Consider the following 24,353-nt stretch of genomic DNA (forward strand, 5'->3'; position numbering starts at 1 on the left):
AACTGAGGATGGAGTGGAGGTCAAGGATAATCTAGGCATGACCCAATATCTAAACAAATACTTTGCCTCAGTCTTTAATAAGACTAAAGAGGATCTTAGGGATAATGGTAGCATGATAAATGGGAATGAGGATATGGAGGTAGACATCACCATATCTGAGGTAGAAGCGAAACTCAAACAGCTTAATGGGACTAAATCAGGGGGCCCAGATAATCTTCATCCAAGAATATTAAAAGAATTGGCACAAGAAATTGCAAGCCCATTAGCAAGAATTTTTAATGAATCTGTAAACTCAGGGGTTGTACCGTATGATTGGAGAATTGCTAACATAGTTCCTATTTTTAAGAAAGGGAAAAAAAGTGATCCAAGTAATTATAGGCCTGTTAGTTTGACATCTGTAGTATGCAAGGTCTTGGAAAAAATTTTGAAGGAGAAGGTAGTTAAGGACATTGAAGTCAATGGTAAATGGGACAAAATACAACATGGTTTTACAAAAGGTAGATCGTGCCAAACCAACCTGATCTCCTTCTTTGAGAGAGTAACAGATTTTTTAGATAAAGGAAACGCAGTGGATCTAATTTACTTAGATTTTAGTAAGGCGTTTGATACTGTGCCACATGGGGAATTATTAGTTAAATTGGATAAGATGGGCATCAATAGGAAAATTGAAAGGTGGATAGGGAATTGGTTAAAGGGGAGACTACAACGGGTCCTACTGAAAGGTGAACTGTCAAGTTGGAGGGAGGTTACCAGTGGAGTTCCTCAAGGATCAGTTTTGGGACCAATCTTATTTAATCTTTTTATTACTGACCTGGGCACAAAAAGTGGGAGTGTGCTAATAAAGTTTGCAGATGATACAAAGCTGGGAGGTATTGCTAATTTAGAGAAGGACAGGGATACCCTACAGGAGGATCTGGATGACCTTGTAAACTGGAGTAATAGGAATAGGATGAAATTTAATAGTGAGAAGTGTAAGGTCATGCATTTAGGGATTAATAACAAGAATTTTAGTTATAAGCTAGGGACGCATCAACTAGAAGTAACGGAGGAGGAAAAGGACCTTGGAGTATTGGTTGATCATAGGATGACTATGAGCTGCCAATGTGATATGGCTGTGAAAAAAGCTAATGTCGTCTTGGGATGCATCAGGAGAGGTATTTCCAGTAGGGATAAGGAGGTTTTAGTACCGTTATATAAGGCACTGGTGAGACCTCACCTGGAATACTGTGTGCAGTTCTGGTCTCCCATGTTTAAGAAGGATGAATTCAAACTGGAACAGGTACAGAGAAGGGCTACTAGGATGATCCGAGGAATGGAAAACTTGTCTTATGAAAGGAGACTCAGGGAGCTTGGCTTGTTTAGCCTAACTAAAAGAAGGTTGAGGGGAGATATGATTGCTCTCTATAAATATATCAGAGGGATAAATACCAGAGAGGGAGAGGAATTATTTAAACTCAGTACCAATGTGGACACAAGAACAAATGGATATAAACTGGCCACTAGGAAATTTAGATTAGAAATTAGACGAAGGTTTCTAACCATCAGAGGAGTGAAGTTTTGGAATAGCCTTCCGAGGGAAGTAGTGGGGGCAAAAGATCTATCTTGCTTTAAGATTAAACTCGATAAGTTTATGGAGGAGATGGTATGATGGGATAACATGGTTTTGGTAATTAAATATTCATGGTAAATAGGCCCAATGGCCTGTGATGGGTTTTTAGATGGGGTAAGATCCAAGTTACCCGGGAAAGAATTTTCTGTAGTATCTGGCTGATGAATCTTGCCCATATGCTCAGGGTTTAGCTGATCGCCATATTTGGGGTCGGGAAGGAATTTTCCTCCAGGGCAGATTGGAAGGCCCTGGAGGTTTTTCGCCTTCCTCTGTAGCATGGGGCACGGGTCACTTGCTGGAGGATTCTCTGCTCCTTGAGGTCTTCAAACTACAATTTGAGGACTTCAATAGCACAGATATAGGTGTGAGGTCTTTTTTAGGAGTGGTGGGTGAAATTCTGTGGCCTGCATTGTGCAGGAGGTCAGACTAGATGATCATAATGGTCCCTTCTGACCTAAATATCTATGAATCTATGAATCTATGACCCTCACTCTATTTAAGTCAATGGCAAATCTCCCATTGACTTGGCTGGAGATAGGATTTCGCCTAGTGCCTCCCTGGGTCTGATCCTACAAGCCCAACTCTGCCAACGCTCCTATCGCTACAAACAGGATTTCCACGCACAGCCGGCTTGTGGAATGAGACTCACTGACTTTGGGGATTTGTTGGACACGTCAAACGTGCCACACAGCATGGAGCTGGACCAGGCCTACTGCATTCTCAATGAATTCACCTGCAGAAGGTTCATCATGACTCTGCAGCGCGCCTGGTCCAGGTGTATCCACCCGGAAGCTCACATCCCGCCCATACATACAGCAGCAGGAGGTAATAGCTAGGAGTTTCAAAGGGGCCCAAGGGAGTTGTGTGCCTAACGCCCTCAAGGCCCTTTAAAAATCCCCACCTACATTGTAAGATGAATCTCTCCCGGTCCAGTCCACATAGTGGCACTGCCAGGAGATATTGGGCATGTGGAGACATTGATTTTGATGCCTTAACTGACTCTATTGAGCAGTGAATGTCCAGAGAGCAGTGAATGTTGTCCTGGCCGTCAGCCCTCCCATGCGCTAATAGCATGTTGGGTATCTGGCACCCAAACCCTAGTCAGCATGTTTCCCAGGCAGAGTATAATTTGCCTGTATATGTTTGTTGTTCTTTTAAACATCCTGTGAACGAATAAAGGTAAAGGGACCTGGACTGAGAGAGGCCTAGCCCCAGATCTAAACTCCTCACACCTTAGAGAAGTGCAGATCCAGAAAGATAATGACTCTTTAAAATCTCTCAGCGTTCTGCTGGCTGCAGAGTCAGGCAGCCATCTCATGTTCAGTTCAGTCTTAGTCTGTGTGAGCTCAGGGAAACTTCATTTGAGACTTGGAAATTAACAGAACAAGAAAGAACCAATGTAAATGCCCTTCTGACTGTTTGTGCACGGGGGAAAAACATACCATTTACTAATTTGAAATGAGTGCAAATTTCATTTGGGTATAAATTTTATTAAGAAAATTATAAGTGCATACACATTTAACAAAGACATGATATTGATATAAAAAGTGTTTATTTTCAAAATACTATATGAAAAGGAATTATTTTAAAAAGCACAAATGTATATAATATTTCCATAAAGCTGCCTTTCAGAAAAACTTTTTCACATTATCTGGGAAGTGTTTTTTTTCCTCAGTAACAATACAAAATACAGTATTCACCACATTCTTACAACACTGACTTCTCAATGATCAGAGGTTGGAGGATGCATGCAGCCCTTCCATGGTGATGTATATGCCTTCTTCTCTGGGGGTCAGTGAAGATCTGGATTTGCAAACAAGGCTATTATGTGATTGGATGATGGTAAAGGTTAAGTTTATATTTTGGATATGAGCACTGTCAAACGCCTATATGCTGTAATTGACATAGTTTAGTAGTACAAGTTTTCAGAGAAGAGGGGATTGTCAAGATCCTAATAAAGGCAAAATAGCAACAAGAAATTATATAGGAACTGCATATTCAATGAAATGTGTACATTCAACTCGGAATACAGCCTCCATTGGAAAAGACCAACCACAGTCACCCTTGCTCAAACACCACACCGGTTAACAACTCATTGAAAATTCACCCTTCACACTTTCTCAAGCAGGACTCAAATAAGACATCAACATCTAAAGCTACTACAGTTGTAAAGCTCATATAAACATGAGTATTGGCACAGTGATAAATACTATGTTTTCTTTCCTTTCTGGTTTTGAAACCTGGGATTCTATATCTGTCACTTAGAAAACAGCCACTCGTGAACATTTCACATTTGTGGAAAATGCTCTTTTGGCACCATTTCAGTGTTATTTTGTTTCCCTTCCTCTACACATTCACGTGTGGCCAGCCATGGCATTACTCCTGTATGCCCCTGCTTTCTTCCCCTGAATTTGTCTTTGGTCGACAGCCAAATGTAGAAAGCAAAACTTTCCACGGATCCATCTCCGTGGAACCAGATTTATGAAACCGATGCCCCGCAACTTGCTAACATTGTAGAGGGACACAGGAATCATAAAATCATAGAATCGTAGGCCTGGAAAGGACCTCGAGAGGTCATCTAGTCCAGTCCCCTGCACTCATGGCAGGGCTAAGGATTATCTAGAAGTGGAGCACACTTCAAGTAGTAGTGCAAGAAGCTTTCAATTGTACAGGGATTGATTGCTCTAGTGTAAATTGCCTGTCTGTCCTTTCTGTTTTCTGATTAACACTTCTGATGCAAATACCACAGGGCAAACAACAGAACCCTCAGAGACCCCAGCCAGCCACTTGCTCATAGCCCATAAAATAGGTCATTAATGTTCCTTTCTCCCACAAAGCATCTACTTCCCTATGTGACTGGGACAGCCCTCCAAGTGACAAATGCCCTTCCGTGCTGCTGCACCAGCCTTGCTGGCTGTTTTTGTCTTTGGCAGAGGGAAATTGCACCGGTGCCATGCACGGCTTACAGTGGTTAGTCCTGTCTACACTAAGGTTTGCACCAGTTATGATGGCTGAAGGCAGAGAGACTGAGGGCTTGTCTACACCTACATTTTATAGCGCTCTAGCTTGCTGGCTCGGGGGGGGGGAGGTGAAAAATCAGCAAGCCTGAGCACTTTAAGGTGCTAGTGTGGACAGGCTCCCAGTGCTGGGAGCTAGTCCCCTGGTGGAGGTGGAGTCCCAGGAGCGCTGGGCGAGCTCCCTCCCAGCGCTCGCACGCCACCACACTCGCACTTCAAAGCGCTGCCGCGGAAGCATTCCTGCAGCAGTGCTCTGCAGTTTCCAGTGCAGACATACCCTGCCTGGGGGAGGGCCAAATGCAGTGCTCTGAGCACTGACCCACTGAAGCTGGCTCTGTCAGTCCTCACGCTGGGGGCTGGTTAAAAGGGTTCCTCATGGAAGGCAGAACACGGTTTCAGGTTTTAAAGGGCCACTGTTGGGCTAAATGCACCCCTGAGTCAGAGAGTGAGATTTCCGTCTAAACTGGCTTCAATGGGAGCAGGATCTGAGCTGGTGCCCAGTTCAGACAGCGTGCGTGAGGAGTCTCTGTCCAGCAGGTAGGGGAGACAGGTTATAATTCTGTGTTAGAACAGAAATTCTTAGGCACTTTCTCCAGGGCTTCTTTAAAAACCTGAGGGTAACTCCTGACTCTGATGCAGGTGTATACTCTCCAGCCAAGTCACTGGCAACTGCAGGCGCCCATATCAGGAGGGAGTCTGGCCCCTAGGTGATAAAACACACAATATGGAAGATGCACTAGTCTATGGGTTTCTTGGTCAGGTAAGCTCTTTTTGCCTTTACACAGATGACAGAGGGTCTGATCTCGCTCCGATTGAAATCAGCTGTAAAACTGCCACTGATGTGAGTGGTGCTCGATCCCTACTCCCCAAATGCCTACAAAAAAGGGTGCACAAGACTTAAAAGCACGAACCTAGTAGGGTAGGAAAAAAAATCACCTGCACTGTTTTCCGGCAGAGCTGCTGATGGGGCCACACGGTGCCCAGAGAAGCACATCCTGCGCTAGCATGATCATTTTGTAGGGAGAATACTTAGTTTGCCACCGTGACCAAAGTGTAAAATAAGACATCCCTGGGATAGACAGAATGGTCCTTTGGCATGTAAGTTACTTGCAACAGAAGAGAGTGCTTACTATAACAGCCCTTGCATACCCAGAATACAAGCTCCACATAAAGGAGGAGATTCCTTCTGAAGAAACCCACCCAATACACAATGTTGGGCATCACACAGATATTTTGCTGCTCGCGGTTCGGACAAGACACGTTTTCCCCATTTCTCAGTGCACAGCGTAACAAAGAGATTGCCCCGTCGCTGAGATACCTTTCCTCTCCATTTCATATTTTATACATCTTTATATGTGGTTACAGAGCTGGGAATCAAGAGGGAGAAATAACAGGCCTGTGGGGTTGCCGGAGGGTGGCATGTCTCTCCTGGGTGATACCTTGTTGCAAATGGAGCTCTGGACACTAGATCGTTTCACCAGCAGACAGAGGCATCTCCGCCTGGGAACTGGGAACATTTGCCTGCACACGCACTCGCAAAATCACGCTCTACGGTGCTGACTCGGGCCAGCACGAGTGTTACTCTCCAACCCTGTGTTCTGTCTCAAGTAGGGCTGCAGACAAGGAATGGGAAAATGCATTGCTTTTTATGCTGAGTCATTGGGAGCATAGGAACATAGGAATTACACGATCGAATTGCACCTCACAGCTCATGTCCTGCTAGGTAAAAACTCTTGGATGCTGGCATGAACTTAACAGCGATTGCTAAATAATACAGGCAAGGAAAACGATATTATAATGTAGGGTTAGTCTAAATTCATCACTGCCACCAGCGCTAGATGATAAACCAAACTACGAAAAGATTGTTTTTTAAAAAAACAAACACATTACTCCATAAAATCGTATTGTGAAAGCAAGCCAATTTGTGAAAAAAAAGAAAAAAAAAAGCCTTTGGAAATGCATGAAGCCTTGCCTTTGTGCTGCATGATAACAGTGAAATGCATTCATTCCCTAATACTGGTTATCTGCTCTCTGGGTCCTACAGTAAGAAATCCTGTAGACGGCTTACAATGCTTGCCTCTTACATCTTGAACCTCCTGTTGATGAAGAACAAAGTGAAATACTATTAAGGTTTCTTTCAGTAGAAAAGAGCTTAGTTATCAGGACTAGTCATTTAGGGGTTGCCACTACATTGTGCATCAAGACAAAAGCAAAGGCAGTTCGGCTGCATGGTGCCTGAAGGAGGAGCTCTTGGGGCCCTGAAGGCCTGAGCCCAGCATCAGTGGTTATTTTTGCAGGTAGTGCTGATCATAGTTAGTAAGGTGTCCAGCGCTAAGCAGGAGAAAGGCTGGCTAGGAGGTTCATTCTGGGCCTTGAAGCCAGAGCAAGGAACGCTGCTGCGCACAGAGATGCAGCAAAAAAGAATGGGGGAAGTGGGGATAGTATGGGGCTAAAACATGATCAGAACTGGCCCGGGGAGCCAAATGGCACTCGGACAGCTCTGCACAGGGGGATGGTGCAGAGAGCAAGGAGCAAAGGCAGTACAGCCAAGTCCCGCTGCTCTTGTGCTGCATGGACATACACTACCATTCCCTCGTCTCTGAGCCGCTGAGCGGAATCTAGCTCTGAAAGGGGACAGGCCAAGCCCTCCTCTGTTCAGCTCCCCTTGGATGTCAGAGTGGGGTGGCAGACAAGTGTCTGCCTTCCCCTGAAGTTAGCTGGGAGTGACCATTTGTTTGGGGTCATTTGCTCAAGCAAAGATGGTCCGTTACAACCTGGTCCCTCAGATCCCAGGAGCTCACTGTGCTCTTTCTTTGGTGCGTCTGAGGAGGATCAGCTTGGCAAATGGCTGCAGGTTAATATCAGGCTATTAAAAAAGCTTCAGACCCAACCCCACCCCAGCCGGCTGTGCAGAAGCACATTCTGTCCCTTCCTGTTACCTATCTGAGCAGCTCAGCCTGTGGCCCAGCAGTGTGTGATGAGTGGGTGATGAGACCCAGTGACAAGAGCTGCTCTCAGCTCGCCGCGATCATTAGCCTCAGACACTCATTTGAACCATGACACTTACTAAACCCGTTAAGCAATTTTCTTCTCTCAGAAAGACACAGAAGATCTTAATTCCCACACCCTGCTCTCCCTAGTGCCAGAGACCTCAGGTCTGTGCATGCAGGGAAAGGCTCCAGCAGCTCAGAGGCAGCGGGCTATGACGCTGCTAAAACCAGCAGGGCTTGTAGAGAGCTGTAGAGAGCTGTGCGGGGTATGGACCCGCGTACGTTCCCACCCCCTGCAGCGTGTCGGTACGCTACTCACCGAAGCTGGGCCTCCCCTCTACGCTGCTACTTAAACCCGGGCTAGGGAGCTACGCAAGTGCATACACTACGCACCGCTGAAAGCGGCAGACAGCGGAGATGTAGCATGCGTCTCCCAACACGCCTAGGAGGCTGAGAAGCATCATTACCCCCATATTACCCCTGGGGAAACTGAGGCACAGGGCGTTCAGGCATCTAACTTCCCAGTCACAGCGCCGGGTGAAGTCAATGAGCTGTGGGCACTCAACACGGCTGAGGACCAGGCCGTCAGTGACTTGCCCCTGGCCACACAGAAAAGCTGCAGCAAAGGCCCAGCATGTGACCCTAATACTTTGTCGAGCCACAGGAGATAGGGGCCGTGGTTTATTATCCTTAGTCATTATTTACAAAGGAGGAAGAGCTGCCACAAATTGATTGACAAGTGCGAGAACTAAGATTGCAGCCGGCCACAGGAGAGTCGGAAGTTTCCCTATTTCCCCAAGAAGACTCAAGAGGAATCTTTTTCTATGTTACTTTCCTCTCTCTTCCAGACCCATCAGCTTTCTTGTGTGTGCCGGAGCTGCCAGCTGAGCTTAGCGAGCTCCGACATCTGAGGCTTGAGGAAGGGCTGGAGTCTGGGCTACACTAATGCTAGTTGGATGGGCAAGGTGCATACTCTGACCGCTCTTTCTTCTTGGATCTACTAACTCCTACAGGGCCCCATTTTTCAAATCTTTACTTGAGTGAGGAAGGAGAATTACCAGGGTTGGGCCTGTAAATTATTACGGGAAGGGAATTATGGGTTGTTAGCAGTTTCAAGAAAGATCTAACTTGCCCGATCAAAATGGATGTGAGATTATTAATGTCGACTAGCATGGTTATGCAATGGTCTTTAAAGCCAGATAGAAGATCTGGGCTCCCAATTCCCAGTGAGGTTAATTAGGGCTGTCGATTAATCGCAATTAACTCACGCAATTAACTCAAAAAAATTAATCATAATTAAAAAAATGAATCGCAATTAATCAGTTTTAATCGCACTGTTAAACAATAGAATACCAATTGAAATGTATTAAATATTTTGGATGTTTTTGTACATTTTCAGATATATTGAATTCTGTGTTGTAATTGAAATCAAAGTGTATATTATTTTTTATTACAAATATTTGCACTGTAAAAATGATAAACAAAAGAAATACTATTTTTCAATTCACTTCATACAAGTACTGTAGAGCAATCGCTTTGTCCTGAAAGTGCAACTTACAAATGTAGATTTTTAGTTACATAACTGCACTGAAAAACAAAACAATGTAAAACGTCACAGCCTGCAAGTCCACTCAATCCTACTTCTTGTTCCGCCAATCGCTAAGACAAACAGGTTTGTTTACATTTACAGGAAATAATGCTGCCCGCTTCATATTTACAATATCACCAGAAAGTGAGAACAGGCATTTGCATGGCATTTATGTAGCCAGCATTGCAAGGTGTTTACATGCCAGATATGCTAAACATTCGTATGCCCCTTCATGCTTTGGCCACCATTCCAGAAGACATGCTTCCATGCTGATGACGCTTGTTAAAAAAATAATGCCCTAATTAAATTTGTGACTGAACTCCTTGGGGGAGAACTGTATGTCTCCTACTCTGTGTTTTAACCACATTCTGCCATATATTTCATGTTATAGCTGTCTCAGATGGTGACCCAGCACATGTTGTTCATTTTAAAAATATTTTCACTGCAGATTTGATAAAACGTAAAGAAGGTACCAATGTGAGATTTCTAAAGATAGCGACAGCACTCAACCCAAGGTTTAAGAATCAGAAGTGCCTTCCAAAATCTGAGAGGGATGAGATGTGGAGCATACTTTCAGAAGTCTTAAAAGAGCAACACTCTGATGCGGAAACTACAGAAACTAAACCACCCAAAAAAGAAAATCAACCTTCTGTTGGTGGCATCTGACTCAGATAATGAAAATGAATATGCTTCGGTCCACACTGCTTTGGATTGTTATCGAGCAGAACCCGTCATCAGCATGGACATATGTCCCCTGGAATGGTGGTTGAAGCATGAAGGGATATATGAATCTTTAGCGCATCTGACACGTAAATATCTTGTGACCCCGGCTACAACAGTGCAATGACAATGCCTGTTCTCACTTTTAGGTGACATTGTAGACAAGAAGAGGGCAGCATTATTTCCTGCAAATGTAAACAAGCTTGTTTGTCTGAGCGATTGGGTGAACAAGAAGTAGGACTGAGTGGACTTGCAGGCTCTAAAATTCTACATTGTTTTATTTTTGAATGCAGGGTTTTTTTTACATAATTCTACATTTGCAAGTTCAGCTTTCATGATAAAGAGATTGCACCACAGTATTTGTAGAGGTGAAATGAAAAATATTATTTCTTTTAGTTTTTTACAGTGTAAATACTTGTAATCAAAAATAAATATAAAGTGAGCACTGTACACTTTGTATTCTGTGTTGTAATTGAAATCAAGATATTTGAAAATGTAGAAAACATCCACAAATATTTAAATAAATGGTATTCTATTATTGTTTAACAGGGCGATTAATCGTGATTAATTTTTTTAATTGCTAGACAGCCCTAATGTTAATATAGTCTACTGAAGTCACATAATTGTGTATATTACATGAAGGTGTGATGAATATCAAGCAGAATAAAGGGTAAGCAGAATTAGTGAGCAAAATGCTTTTCTACTGAAAACCATCCTTGATATTTCACGATCAAATCAAACCCATTAATTTTTCAAATCAAGTATTAGACTACTGTATTCTGAACACCTTCTGTCCCCCATAGCTGCAGAATCATAGCGCAGAAGAGATCTAAGCATTTAAGCACCAGCAAAGAGTAAGTCTGACAAGTAAGTAAACTAAGTAACCTTGAAGCAATTTGCAACAAACCCTTCTATAAAATGTATTAATTTTTTTCCAGAAAAATAAATTCCCACATACAGTTGGGGGGTTGTATCATGAAACAATTAGCCATTTTTATTGCTTGTGCATAGAGGGTAATGTCACATTTGATACAATTTCAATACAAGTGAAAAAATATAATATATGGATGATTGAAATTGATAAGCTACATTAACATTTATAGATCTATAATTATTTATTTTACAAGCTGTTAGTAGTTTATAGGGATATCAGTTTTTGAACTACCAACATTGGTATGGTTCCAATTCAAATATATGACTTGTTTAATGAACTATAAATATATTCTGAAATACATGTAATTGAAAAAGTCAAAGCTGTGCACTAAAATATATCAAAAATATGCCCCATGGAAGTATTACAGAGAGAGACCAGATCATCTATGGATGATCTTGGAGCATGGAAATTTCATGGGTGCCAGCGTTTCTGGTTGGAACATGAAGATCGTGCCACAATTGTAGGCTTAGTGGACACAAACATATGCTTTAACTGAACCAAATTGTCATCTGTTACCCTGGTGTAAATCTGGAGTAATTCTACTGAATTCAATAGAGCAGCTTCAGGATTGCAGTAGGGTAAGTAAGATCAGAATCTGACCTGAGACCAGAATTAGGCCCTTTGTTCTCAGTGGAGCAGGCCCAGGTCTCCACTGATGTGAGAGCAAAAGGTGACCCAGGGCCTTACTCTGCAGGTTCAGCAAGGTACTTAAGCTCTTGTCTGACTTTAAAGGGGGCTACTCATGTGTTCCAAACTAGACAGATGCTTGAGTACCGTGCTGAACTTGGCCCTTAATGCAGCACAACGCCGCTTGACAGCAGGAGGAGCTACCTGTATGTGAAAGGCCACATTCTGCTCTTGACATCGCCTGGGCCAAACTCCAGTGCCGCTCTAGTGCAGACAAGCTCTGTCCGCATGGACTGAAGTCGGCCGGGGCAAAGGAAGGCTCAGAGCAGGGCAGGGCTGGAATCGCTAGTGATTTGCGTAGTGGTTTCCATGCGCCCCACTCTCTGTAGCCTCACCCCAGTCCCAAAGGGGTTCAACTGCCTCTGGGGGAGGGTGTCCCCATTCCTGGCTACTGTGAAGCCCCCCTGCCAGGAAGAATTCTTATCCCTGGCTCCTGAAAGTGCTTCAGAAAAGCAGAGGATGGAGTCTCTGCAATGCACCAACCTACCCCACCTCCTATTCCCCTCTAATGCCCCTGACCCCTCCCTCCTTGAGGTGTCTCTTCCCCTCTGCAAATGTCTGGATTCCAGCCCTGCCTCACACGGGGGGAAAAGCAGCAGCAGAGGTAGGATTCAGCATGGTTGAATGAGGTGCAGAAAGGGGTGAGGGGTTCTGCGTGCACAGGGGGCCTCACTGCTCCGAAGGCCACTGCTGGCTGGTCCCTTGGCCAAGCCCTTCCCAAGGAGGGAGCTCCCTCCCCTCTTCCCTTGATTCATTTCCCATCTGAGGCAGGCTGCAAAGACCTGTTTGCACAGAAATGACTGACGGTCTCTGTTCTGCGCTCACTCACAACAGCAGCCAATTGACCTGGCTTCTAATGAGGCAGGCTGACTGGTGTGGGACCCTCAGCAGGAGAGCCACATTGCAGTGCCATGAGGAAAAACAGGCCTGCTAATTCGCCAGGTGTGGCTGAATACCATCTGGCAGGAATGGAGGTTTGTTCTTAGCAATGGATGTTGCCTTGGCAAATTTTAATGGCAAAAGCATGGTTTCTGCCTGCCAATCCCCACTAGCCGTCAGCTGCCGGTGCACACAGACTCCCAGCAGAAAGAGGAGAAGGGGCTCCAGAGATACTTTACTAATAAAGATTTGGAGACAATTGTAGATTGGGTGGGGGAGGGGAATAAAGGAAGCATTTCCTTGGGAGAACTGCTCTTTTACAAAGAGGGAAGCCCATTTCTGACTTGCTAGGATACCTCTTACCCCAAATACTGACAAATCTCTTAATATAAAGTGTAGAAAATACTGTAAGCCACTGTTTTAATATACACTGGGTAAACTCAGACCCCATCTTCATAGCAATGCCTGATTTCACTGAGTACTTGGTCCATATGATTAAAGCCAGCCCTGAACGTCCTACCCTTTAAGCTCTCAGGGTGTGTTATCTGTAAGTCCGTATGTTTCTTGCCTTACTTGTTTAAAGCTTTCTCCAGATATTCCTGAATCCACTTTAACTTCGGATCAATGCACACTTGCTTACTGTTGTTCTTCAGCCTTGCTCTGTCAAAAGAAAGAGAAGAGTTGTGGTGTGAGGACAAGGGATAACATGGCACAGAAGGCCTCCTGGGCCAAAGTGTGCCCTCCGTCCTACCTGTACATTTCTAGTGAAGACAATGGAACTGCACAAGCTTACACCAGGGGTCAAATTCTGCTCTCAGCTTCACAAGGTTGTGTCTGGGGTAACCCCACTGACTTCATGGGAAATGCTCTGGATTTACACCAGTTTTAAGGGCTAGCAGAATTCAGCCCCTCGTTTGAATCTCATCTGTTGGCAGCTGTTGGGTTGCATGGGCATGAATGAGGAAAGAAATTGATTCTCCAGATTTTATTATTAGGATCCGCGTTGCTGTCAGCGCAGGGCATGTGGGAGCTGCATTTCATTTGGAAAGAACTGATGAGCAAATGGAGTCTCTGCAATGGATGAATTAACAAACACCTCTGAATATTGTCCGATGCTCAGCCTGACTCTGAACTTTCATCCAGTTTTAGAACAGAAACCAAACTGGACTTTCAGGAGGATCCAAAAGGTTCTTCTGTTCATTTTTTTTTTTTTTTTTTTTTAATTCTCACATGGGTTTGAACTTCTGGACTCCAGGCAGGAAAAGAATTGGAAATGCCAAGTTGCCAGCGAGGAGCATTCTCTCGTGTGTTTTCCAATCAGCACCGGAAATGGAAGTTCCAGAAATCTCTTGAGAAAGCCTGTTCTCATGCAATTTCCAGCCCAGATTTGCAGACTCCGGAGGTTTAGACTACATACGTTACAGATAAAGATCCAATCTTCTGGATGCTTATCTGAACCAAACTCCATCTCCCAGCCTCTGGAAATTCATCTGTCACTGGCTTCTGGGTTCAATGGGATGTGTCAGGTAGAAACAAGATATATAGCACTTTATCCAAAGCATTAAAAGCTCTGTAAAGTCAGGCATTGGTCCTACAAGGTGCTGAGTACCTGTTCTGAGTGCTGAGGTCCCTCACCTCCAGCTGAGCACAATGGGAGTTGAGGACACCTGGCATCTGCAGGAGTTGCTCAGCATCTTGCAGGATCAGGCCCATCAATGCCACACTAACCGCACTGGCAATATGTTGTGGAGGCATTAACACCTATTACCGTGCATTGATGTAGACAGGCCAAATTCTCTTCTTCATTAAGGACTCAATCCTGCCAGGTACTGAGCACCTTGACCTTGATTCAACAAAGCACTTAAGCACATTCTTGACTTTAAGCATCTGAGTCTCATTGACTTGGGCCAGACGCCCTAGCTGCTTAAATAAAGCACACACTTAAGAACTATCTTGGATTGAAGTCAAAGTGCTACACACCTGCAAGACTGAGCCCTTAATGTTTAATAAAAAGTAAGCCAACGAAAGAAGCCGGGGGATCTAACATGCTGCTAGTGCTGAAGTCCTGTGAATAGTCATGTACTGGGTGTACTGCTGCAGACCCAATCCTGCAGTCCTTCCGCCAACAGGGTTTCCATTGGGCCTGGTTCTGATCTCACTTATGCCGGTGTAAATTAGGAGTCTTTCCACCAAATTCAGTGAAGTTATAGCAATGCAAAATGTGAGCAGAGTCAGACTCATTGTCTTCACATGGGAACTTCAGAACTGGCCTTAGACAGGAGAGTAACAAACTGAAAGCACAACCAACCACTCTCCATGCACAGAGTATTTAAAGATAAAGACCAGCTCCTATACAATTTGCTCAGGCAAAATTGCTCTTGACTTCAAAGGGAATTTGGCTTGGGTAAAAAATCACAGGATTACTCCATAAATCCATAATACGGGGTTCCAATCAGATGTTTCAGTCCTAAAAAATGATGGATTCCAAAGTAAATAGCTTTGATTACTTATTTAAATTACTCACATCCACCATCCAGAACACATCATGCCACATAATGACAGGTTTCAGAGTAGCAGCCGTGTTAGTCTGTATCCGCAAATAGAACAGGAGGACTTGTGGCACCTTAGAGACTAACCAATTTATTTGAGCGTAAGCTTTCGTGGGCTACAGCCCACTTCATCGGATGCATAGAATGGAACATCTAGTAAGAAGATATATATATATATATACATACAGAGAAGGTGGAAGTTGCAACTTGCATCCGATGAAGTGGGCTGTAGCCCATGAAAGCTTACGCTCAAATAAATTGGTTAGTCTCTAAGGTGCCACAAGTACTCCTGCTCTTCTTATCACGGCACATAGCAACTGAATTCAGTGTTTGGATAAAATCTGCTTAAAATGGGATTTTTAGAAGTTAGCATTTATTTTGTTTTTTAATTTCTGTTGGGTCCAAGGGGCAGAATTCCCCAACCTTCTGGGGCATTTGAATTTAGGGTTCCATTTCAGGTATATCTCTTTATGTCAGATTTTAAACAACGGTTTGGGGGGGAGTTGGATCATCTGTTCTGTAGACACTAAAATACACTGCAAACAATAAACATATTCAGACCATGTTGGGGGAAAGAAAACAGGATTTTTCCATTTCAATACGTCATGGTCTTTGCCATCTCTAATTACTTCGCTCTCATGTTAATCAAGAGAAAAATGCATATCATGTCAAATCTCAAATTTCTGTCATTATGTTGAAACGACTTCAGATCATTCCAAATCCCCCCAAAGCCTTCCCAGTGGGTTTCTCTTGACTCTCACGATGTTTATTCGGCATTCCCAGAAGAGCACAAATCCATGTATTATAGCTGTTTAGATGCATGCCTCTCCATTCCATCAAGTAGCAATCAGAGCTGGCAAAACACACAACATATGATGTTTATGCCATTTTCAGGAAGAGCAAATTATTTTTCAGTTTGGACTGAATTGTCAATTGTCCTCCACCAAAATGAAAGGCAGGGTACATGCAGGAAACTATGTGGGTTGGATATTTTTTTAAATATATATATTTTTACTTGAAAATATATCTGACTAAATATGTAGATTTTTGAGAAATCGCATGAAACCTTACAGGTTTTTGGCATACAACAATGGAGAGTTTTTTACAGCTCTGATGGTGCAATTTAAAGGGCCATACGAAGATCTAGCTGGATGGCAGAACTGATGACAGTAGCAGGAAGTGAACACAGAGGAGCGGACCGTTCAAAGAGGACCTGATAATCATGCCTCCCACAAGAACTGAGGGTACTCAACACTAGGCCCGCTGGGAAAATGATTTTTTTCCCCATGAAAATTTTCAACAAAAAAAAGTGTTTTTTTAATGTTTATGTTTTTTTAATCTAAATTTGTCTTTGTTCTTTTTTGGATTTGACGGTTTTGATGAAACCCCTCAAATTTCCATTGTTTTGGTTTTTTTGCCCCTGAAAACGCCCCCCCCCCCCAAATAAAAATGGATTCTTTTTTTCTGAAAACAGTCAAAAACGCCGTTTTCCACTGAGGAAATGTGCTGAGTGAAACTCTTCTACTTGCACTGCTCCGTACCTTGCAGAAGGCGCTGGGCCCCATGCAAATTCAAACCCAGGCTGGGGCAGTGCCTGGAGACTGCGGCACCTTTTACCGAGGTTGGCGAAATCCTTCAGCTCCCTTCCTCGCCCAGCTTACCGTCTGAGGCCAAGTAAAGCCTGAAAAAGCACCCAGAGACTTACACAATCTGCAGCGAGCAATTCGGGGTGGTCAGGATTTTGAGGTGCTTGATGTTGGCTTTAGCCACGTTGCTCTCGTAGAACCTGCAGGGGCATCGGTAGGTCAGGCTGACGGGTTTCTCTGTAGGATGCAGAAATAGAGAGGACACACATTACTCCTTCCTCCTTGGCAGTGGTGCCAACCTGCAGCCCAATGGCACCTCTAGTTCCTCTCCTAGATAGGCATGAAGAAAACATATAGATGAAGAGAGCCATGGAACAGCTGTGGTCTTGGAGCCGTGTGTCAAAACCCTCCCTAGTTCCCATTGGGGCCTTCTAATCCTGCTGCTTGTGATTTTAGAAGACAAAGGAAGGGGTGAGAAACTGGACCCTAAGAAATGGAGAAGAGATTAGAATAAGGAGCCACTCAATTGTCCTGAGTTGCTGCTGGTAATTAGATGAGATAAAGGCTAGAAGAGTGAGGCACTTGTCTGCTCTGTTATTCTTTCCAAATGATTTTGACCTGAGGCCAGATTAGAAGGTAGGCAGCAGAAAGCCAGGAATTCCAAGGAGTCCAAATCAAAACAAGCGGCTCTGCCCAGGTGCAAGCTCCTGGCTGGGAACTGATCTGAGGCAGCACATGCCAGGGCCTTTGGGAGCTTTCCCAGGGTCCTGCTGTACGGCCTGGCCTGTACTCACACCGCCAAGTGCCTGCTGGCAGGGGGCTGCTCCCAGAGTAGGCGCTCCGCAGCGGGAAACAGGGCATCAACAGTGTGGATTCGGATCCTTCTGAACTTCCTGCACATGACACAATCACAGCCACTCAAGACACCTGGTTGTGAGTCATTCCATGCTCTACCTGGATTCCGTACTGCTAAAATCAATGGGTAGTTTGCCATCAACTTCAATGGAAGCAGGGCTATATCTAGCCCCTGAGCTTAAAATTCTGCAGGGGATGTGTATGCAGGACAGCCTGGCTCACTCTGGGGGCTGATCCTGACCTCTGTCCCCAGGCTGAGCCCCCACTGAGGTCTGGAGAGACTGCATTATCCATCCCCCAGCGTGTACACAGCTGAAATTGTGACTCCTTCCTGAAACGTCTGCACACTAGAACAGAGTCGGGGGCAGCATCTCTGGGGCCTGCAGGACTCGCCTTGGGACGTCCATAGGATTTCAAACCATTTCCCGTTGGACAGCTGTTCGGTTGCTGGTTGTGAGCTCTTTGAGGGAAGCTTGTTTATAAAGAGGGAGAGACCTGATCCATGAAATTTGGCCCAGGATCTGGGTTCAGGTCCAAATTCCCCAGCGTCTGAAGGAGTTTTGGATCCAGTGTTGCCTTCCACATCTCTGTTTGTTTTGCTACACAGCAGAGCTCAGTCCCCAAACAAAGCTGCCCTCAAAGGCTATGGAACAGAAAGGGGCTTTGAATCCCGCGCAAGCTGCAAGTTCCTTAAACTGCTGTCTGGGAAGGTCAAAAAAGAGGCAACCAGTAAAACTGCACCTGCTCTGTAAACACTAGACACCGACTGATGTTTGTCTCCAGTTACCCTCAAACATCCCCTGGGGCACAACATTGGGGGATGCCACCATTTCTTCAAGAAGGAAATTACAGGAAAATCCTTATTACAAGCAACCTTTATGAAAGATTGTGTGAGCCAGTAGCTGATCCCCACAGCAGAGCAATTGCAGTTGCAGGGAAGAAATGCAGAGTAACTCCACTGACCTCAGCAGAATCCTCCAGTTTTACTCTGGTGTTCAGAATCTGGGCCGGTGCGTAACGACCATGGAGGCGGGTGTGTAAGGACTGTTGGTCAGAATCCATAGCGTTTGTCCCATAGAGTGAATCAGGGTATTCTCCTGGGCTAGACGTGCATATCTACTGACTAGTGATTTTATAACCCAGGGAACATATATATCAAAGTGAGGCTACACAAGCCTTAAACCCATGCTCTTTTTGCAAAGGCAGCATATCATTACAGTGGGCATCAGGTCAGCTCGCAGCATCAGCCCTGGGAAGCCAGGGAACCTCTGCTTGCAGCTGCCCTACGAGTGCTTCAGTCTAGGGAGGCAATGACTTCTCCAGAGCACCCCCTCCCCAGTTTAGATGCAGGGCCATCCTTAGGCATATAGACATTTCATAGAATACCAGGGTTGGAAGAGACCTCAGAAGGTCATCTAGTCCAAACCCCTGCTCAAAGCAGGACCAATCCCCAATTTTTGCCCCAGATCCCTAAATGGCCCCCCTTAAGGATTGAACTCACAACCCTGGCTTTAGCAGGCCAATGCTCAAACCACTGAGCTAACCCTCCCACCACGCAGCATACGTGGCTGTGTAGGGCACCTGAAAATTGGGGCACTACCGAGATAACAGGTAAGAGCGGGTTGGCTCCAGCACACCCAGCATGCGCTGCAGTCTCCTTAGGCAGGGGCCATATTCTGTGTAAGGGAGAGGGTACAGGGGTCTCTGTGAGGAACTGTGGCTCTCCGCCGCCATGAGGCAGGCTGGGTGGCTCGGTATCCTTTGCTGCCTCATCCCTCCCCAACAGGCTGCGAGCCTGGGCTGCTGCAATGTCTGCTGCATACAAAGCTTGGTGTTCTTTCAAAACTTCTTCACAGTAATTTCCAATAAAATGTTGACAAATTAAAAAAAGTATATTATTTGCATCATTCTGTCAATAAGTCAGATTTTTTTCTATAACGCTACTTCTTTTGTGTAAGTATAGTCCATCAGCATTACAGTGTGCTTAATTTGCTTCAACTGTTTTTAATAAAGTGCATGTGGCAAGTTCTCTAGTACGGTAAGCTTATGTTTGTGTTGCTAAGAGCAAGTCAGGCATAGGGGCACCGGTTTAATAATACTGCCTAGGGCCCCATAAATCCTAAGGACGGACACACACTAGGGGTATGTCTCCACTGAGAAGAAGGCCGGTCTCTCCCAGGTGATCACTGAGGCGGGCAGCATTTTACCAGGATAGCTTAAGTGCTTCAGCAATCTCAGTAAAACACCAGCACCAGGCTCTGACCCACAGAGTGTCTCTCCACCTGGATCTGGAGGTGTAACTCCTCACCCTCACATCTGCTCTGATCCAGCTAGCAGGCTAAAAGCAGGATGGAGGTGGAGCAGCACAAGACACGAAGCCCACAGTCAGGGTGCCACTCAGTTCTAAGCCCGCTAGTGTTGGTGTGGGTTTGTCCCACTGGGGCTGGAATTTACCCCTTCCAGATCCACCCCTTGTTATCTCCCCGTAAAATCCTGAGCGGAGGCAGGGCCCTCAGGTGGTCAGGTGAGTCCCGTGTGATACCCCTGGGGCTGGCCGCACCTGGCTTATCCCGCAGTAAAACAGAGCCTTCACTCCACTGTGTTTTTAAAGCAGGAAAGCCAAAGGCTTGTCTACATGGGACAGCTGGATCAGTTACACTGGTACAATCACACACATATAGTTAAACCCATCTAGCCCTCCATGTGAATACTTTTATTCCAGGTTAGGGTGGCTTTTCCCCCTTTGGCTTAAACCTCTTCCAAACAGGTACAAGATAACAGCCCAAAAAAGGCCTCTTATACTGGAATGAGTGTGTCCACACTGGGGTTACAGCGGTTTAAATTCCCACCTGAGTCTATCATCTCCCCATGTAGACAAGCCCTGACACCTTATGTATCCTCCCCTACAAACACACCTCTGTGTAGGGGAAGACACAGGAGAGAAGAGGGCCAACAGCACCCGCCGAGCCCACCATGTCTGCTTAGGCAATGGATGATGGGGAGTTTTGCCTGGGTAAGGACGCCAGGGGTTAACTCAAGGAGCTATTTTACCAGGACACTGACACATCTGCTGTAGCTGGCTTTCCACTGCAGATCAGAAACCAACCGAGAAAGCCACCTTGGCAGGCTGAGTGCAGAGGGGGCAATCACCCTTCACTCCCACTGCAAGGAGCAGCCCCTGAGACCCCTTTATTGCGCACCGCGCCCTCCTGCAGCACCACTCACAAGTGCTTCCCTGGGCTCCTGCCGGTCCCAGGGGCTTGGGACATCACACCTATGTAGAGGGTTGGGGGCGAGGGGGGGGGAGCTGTTGAATATTGCTGTATTCAGCAGTTTCACACCAGGATGAAATTGCTCCACTTTTAATAAAGTGGGATTGGGGAGGGGGGTCGGGTCTGCTCCTAGCTCAGTGTTTCCTTTATTTATTAATGCAATCCCTGACACAAACACCCCTTCCTCTCTAAATCCACAAACTGTGATTCACCCAGAGAACTCAGCTCCTGCAAGGAGCCTGCCTGGAGCTGCTGCCGGAGCAGCGAGGCCCCTGAAGGAAAGCAGCATCCCCTCCTCCCGAGGTGTGCCAGGGGCGGAGGGGCTGCAGGAGCCCACCGCAGCCAGGGCAGCTGGACTGCAGGCAGGGCTGTGCCGCTGGGAAGCCATGCCCGTAGGAACAGTGAGATGGGTTCAGATGGTCACCACCACTCCTTGCTCAGTTTACCCAGGCTGCAGTCAGTTACAGTCTGCCCAGGAGATACTGTCCAGATCGGGGGTGGCGGCAGGAGAGGTGAAATAGTGGGAGAGCTGGAATCTCTGCCTCCCAAAGCCTACACAGAAGGGAGCAGGCACAGGTAAGCGAGTCCAGGGGCTGCTAGGGCCCAATCCTGCACCCTTCAAGGCAGTCAGATTTTTGCCATTGGAGGCAACCGGATCGGGCCCCTTGTCAACATCTTGGGAGTGAAACTAACACAGCGAAATCTCCCGCCTCCCTTTGGGTTTTCTTTCTAGTTCCGCGGAGGAAACCGACGGGGTGAATTCCTGCAGGGAGACTTTGGGCAGGTATCGTGCAAGTTACAAAGAGCCGTTTGCTGGAACATATCCCAGCCTAGAGAAGGGACTTCATGGCCAAAGGAGGGAGAAACGCGCCTGTGATCAGCAATCCATCTAGCTACAGAGCGATCCCGCAGGGTAGCAAAGGCTAATGCACAGTGAGCAAAAACTCCCTTCACGCTCTGCCCTGGGGAGACGGGGGATTGATTTTATTCATCTACATTTGAGACCAGTTCGGGTTTACACTTTCCCCCTTCTTAAATACAATTTTGCACCTCCAAAATGTTGATCAGCCAGTCTCTAAACGCCCCTGACGCTCAGTTAAGAGAATCCGAATTTATCCCGAGTAGCGTGTTATCTTTATACATCGGATTCATTTGCACAGAGATACCTGCCACCATTGCCTTGAGTTTTTCTCTCTCATGTCAATACAAACATTCACGGACTTATTTCTGAAAAGTTTCAGAGTAGCAGCCGTGTTAGTCTGTATCTGCAAAAAGAACAGGAGGACTTGTGGCACCTTAGAGACTAACCAATTTATTTGAGCATAAGCTTTGGTGAGCTACAGCTCACTTCATCAGATCTGATCGCTGGATGGACCCGCTCCCCACGAGCCAGGGGAGCGGTGCCCTTTTTTGCGGGGGGAGTCTCAAGGAGGCCGGTGTTTTGGTTGTTTCCCAAGGGCAGGCGCTATTTCTAGGAGGGCTTTTGTCATGGAAAAGGGCCGATGAATTTAGCAGCAGCGATTAGTTGGCATTTGCAGCCTAAACGCATCTGGACCGGGTGCACCAGGATCAACATAGGTTCGCAGGTGCCGGGGTCTCACAGAATATCAGGGTTGGAAGGGACCTCAGGAGGTCATCTAGTCCAGCCCCCTGCTCAAAGCAGGACCAAGCCCCAATTTTTGCCCCATCCCTAAATGGCCCCCTCAAGGATTGAACTCCCAACCCTGGGTTTAGCAGGCCAATGCACAAACCACTGAGCTTTCCCCCGCATTAGCCCCTCAGGGCTCTCCGGAGCACCACAAGACACAGGTGTAAACCCCGCAATCAGCAGACCCGCCGCTGCACACCCAGACCCAGGGACACTCCACACAGGGGGCCAGCCTCCCGCTGCTCGAGCACCCGGGCCGGTGCCCCCAAGATCCAACCCATGGCGGATCCGGGGGGCCGCCAGCTGCCCCGGCTGGAGCGGCCAAGCGCCCAGTCGTTTTCTTTTTCTCCCGCTGCTCTCCAAAGGAGGGAGGTCTGGTCTCTGCTCCAGGGGAAGGAGTCCCAGGGCCAAGTGGCCGCACGGGGCTGGCTGGGAGCAGACCCAGCGCTCCGCAGCTGCTACGAGTTAGCCTGGAGCTGCGCTCCGTTAGCTGGACGAGGAGGCGTCGCTGTTCTGCAAGTACAACCGGAGCTAGGGCGGCTCTCGCCTCGCACCCAGAACCCCCGCGGCGGCCTGCCCGCGCAGAGCGCCCCGGGGCACCCCCGTTCCCCCGCGCCCTGCCGCGGCGCACGGGAGGGGCTGGGGACTGGCCGGGCCCGCGAGCTTTGTACAGAACCGGACACCGCCGGGCAGTGAGCCTCGAGCAAATGCCCACGGGGAGGGGGGCGGGCGCTAAGTCCCAGCCGTGGCGAGATCCGCCCGTGGGGGTCGCTCCCCAAACCTCGCGTGGCTGGTTCCTCCTTTCCAAAGGAAACCTTGGCTCAGCAGCCGTCCCTGGGGACCGGCCAGCTCCACAGGCACGCACCCCCGAGACGCCGGGGAGGCGAGCTGCACGCGGGCCGGGACTTCTGCAAAGTTTCCCCCCGTGGGCTGACAGCGCCCCCCCGCCCGCCCCCCGGCCCCGATCCTAGCTCCAGCCCCACCATGCCTGGGCAGACGGCTGCAATGCACGGGAGGCAAAGGCCGCCGCGCCCCGGGGGGCTGGAGGGCAGGCAGCGTACTTACCCTCCGAGGGGGAGAGAGAGAGCAGCAGACAAGTGACCAGCGCCAGGGCTTTCCCGTCCATGCTGGCGAGGGGGGCGAGCTGGGAGTGAAAGTCCGGAGGCTGCAGCTGCCGGCTGAGCTCTGCTGAAATGCCTGGTCCCCTCCCCTCTATAGAGGGGGGCGGCGATGCGGGGCGAGGGGGAGGGGAGTAGCCAGCGATGATTTATTGCCCGTGGCATGTTATTACATCCTTCCTCTGCTCCCACTGCTGGAACCCGACCAGACAGCTAGTCGCTCGTAGCCTGCGCCCAGCGAGGCCGGGCTCGGAGCGAGCTGCGGAGTCTGGGGACCCGAGCGGGTCTCCAGCTGCAGAATCGATGCCTTGCAGCCCCGGGATGGCTGCAGGAGAAGAGGGTGGGCAGGCTTGGGGGACAGGCCTTGTCCCCCTAATGCACTTGTCAGGCGAGGGGGGAGGGATTAGAGCCTCTCGCCCCCGAGCCTGCAAGGAGGGGTTGGCCTAACCCGGGTAAAGCAAGCAGGCAGAAATTAAGATTAAAGCGGCACCCACTAAACTGGGCGGCGGCCGCCCTGGGATGTGGATCGCTTCTGGGCATCCCAGTCACCTGATCCGGAACCCACTTCGCGCTAGGCCAGAGTCTGCTGTGGGGTACATCTCCTGTCGCCATGCATTGACACTGGGGTAACCCACTTCCCGCCCCCCCTTCCCTCCAGCGCATTTACACCGGCCAGCCTGACAGCAGCAGCAGGCCCTCAATGTCTTGGCATCGGGGATGCTTTTCCTTGCGTCTGAACAACAGCGTTCCCCCGTGAGCTGAGCCCAGTTCTACATCTTCAGACCCATCTCTGCTCCTTTGTCTTGCAGATGCCGCTGGGTTAGCCGGCACCTCCCCTGAACAGGCCCCATAGCCTTGCAGAGCCGGGCGGGCTAATGGGGCCACTTACCACGGGCCATTA

The 24,353-nt window shown here is 47.5% G+C and overlaps 1 protein-coding gene across 2 annotated transcripts; it reads right to left on the reverse strand.

Annotated features, from left to right (window-relative positions):
- Window positions 1-3,103: 3,103 nt before the first annotated feature.
- CXCL12 (C-X-C motif chemokine ligand 12) lies at window positions 3,104-23,512 on the reverse strand. 2 transcript variants are annotated; one of them, XM_073353104.2, is made up of 4 exons: window positions 23,400-23,512; window positions 16,679-16,796; window positions 12,998-13,084; window positions 3,104-3,412 (listed from the first exon to the last, which is right to left on the reverse strand). In XM_073353104.2, exons 1-4 carry the CDS (start codon window positions 23,458-23,460, stop codon window positions 3,340-3,342), a joined length of 339 nt encoding a protein of 112 aa, XP_073209205.1. In that variant the 5' UTR covers window positions 23,461-23,512; the 3' UTR covers window positions 3,104-3,339. The 2 variants fall into 2 exon arrangements, with proteins under 2 accessions (XP_073209205.1, XP_073209207.1); XM_073353106.2 differs by lacking the exon at window positions 3,104-3,412 and adding an exon at window positions 5,791-6,722.
- Between the last annotated feature and the right edge of the window lie 841 nt (window positions 23,513-24,353).

The sequence above is a fragment of the Lepidochelys kempii genome, chromosome 7, assembly GCF_965140285.1.
Source record: "Lepidochelys kempii isolate rLepKem1 chromosome 7, rLepKem1.hap1, whole genome shotgun sequence".
In the NCBI taxonomy this organism is placed as follows: Eukaryota; Metazoa; Chordata; order Testudines; family Cheloniidae; genus Lepidochelys; species Lepidochelys kempii.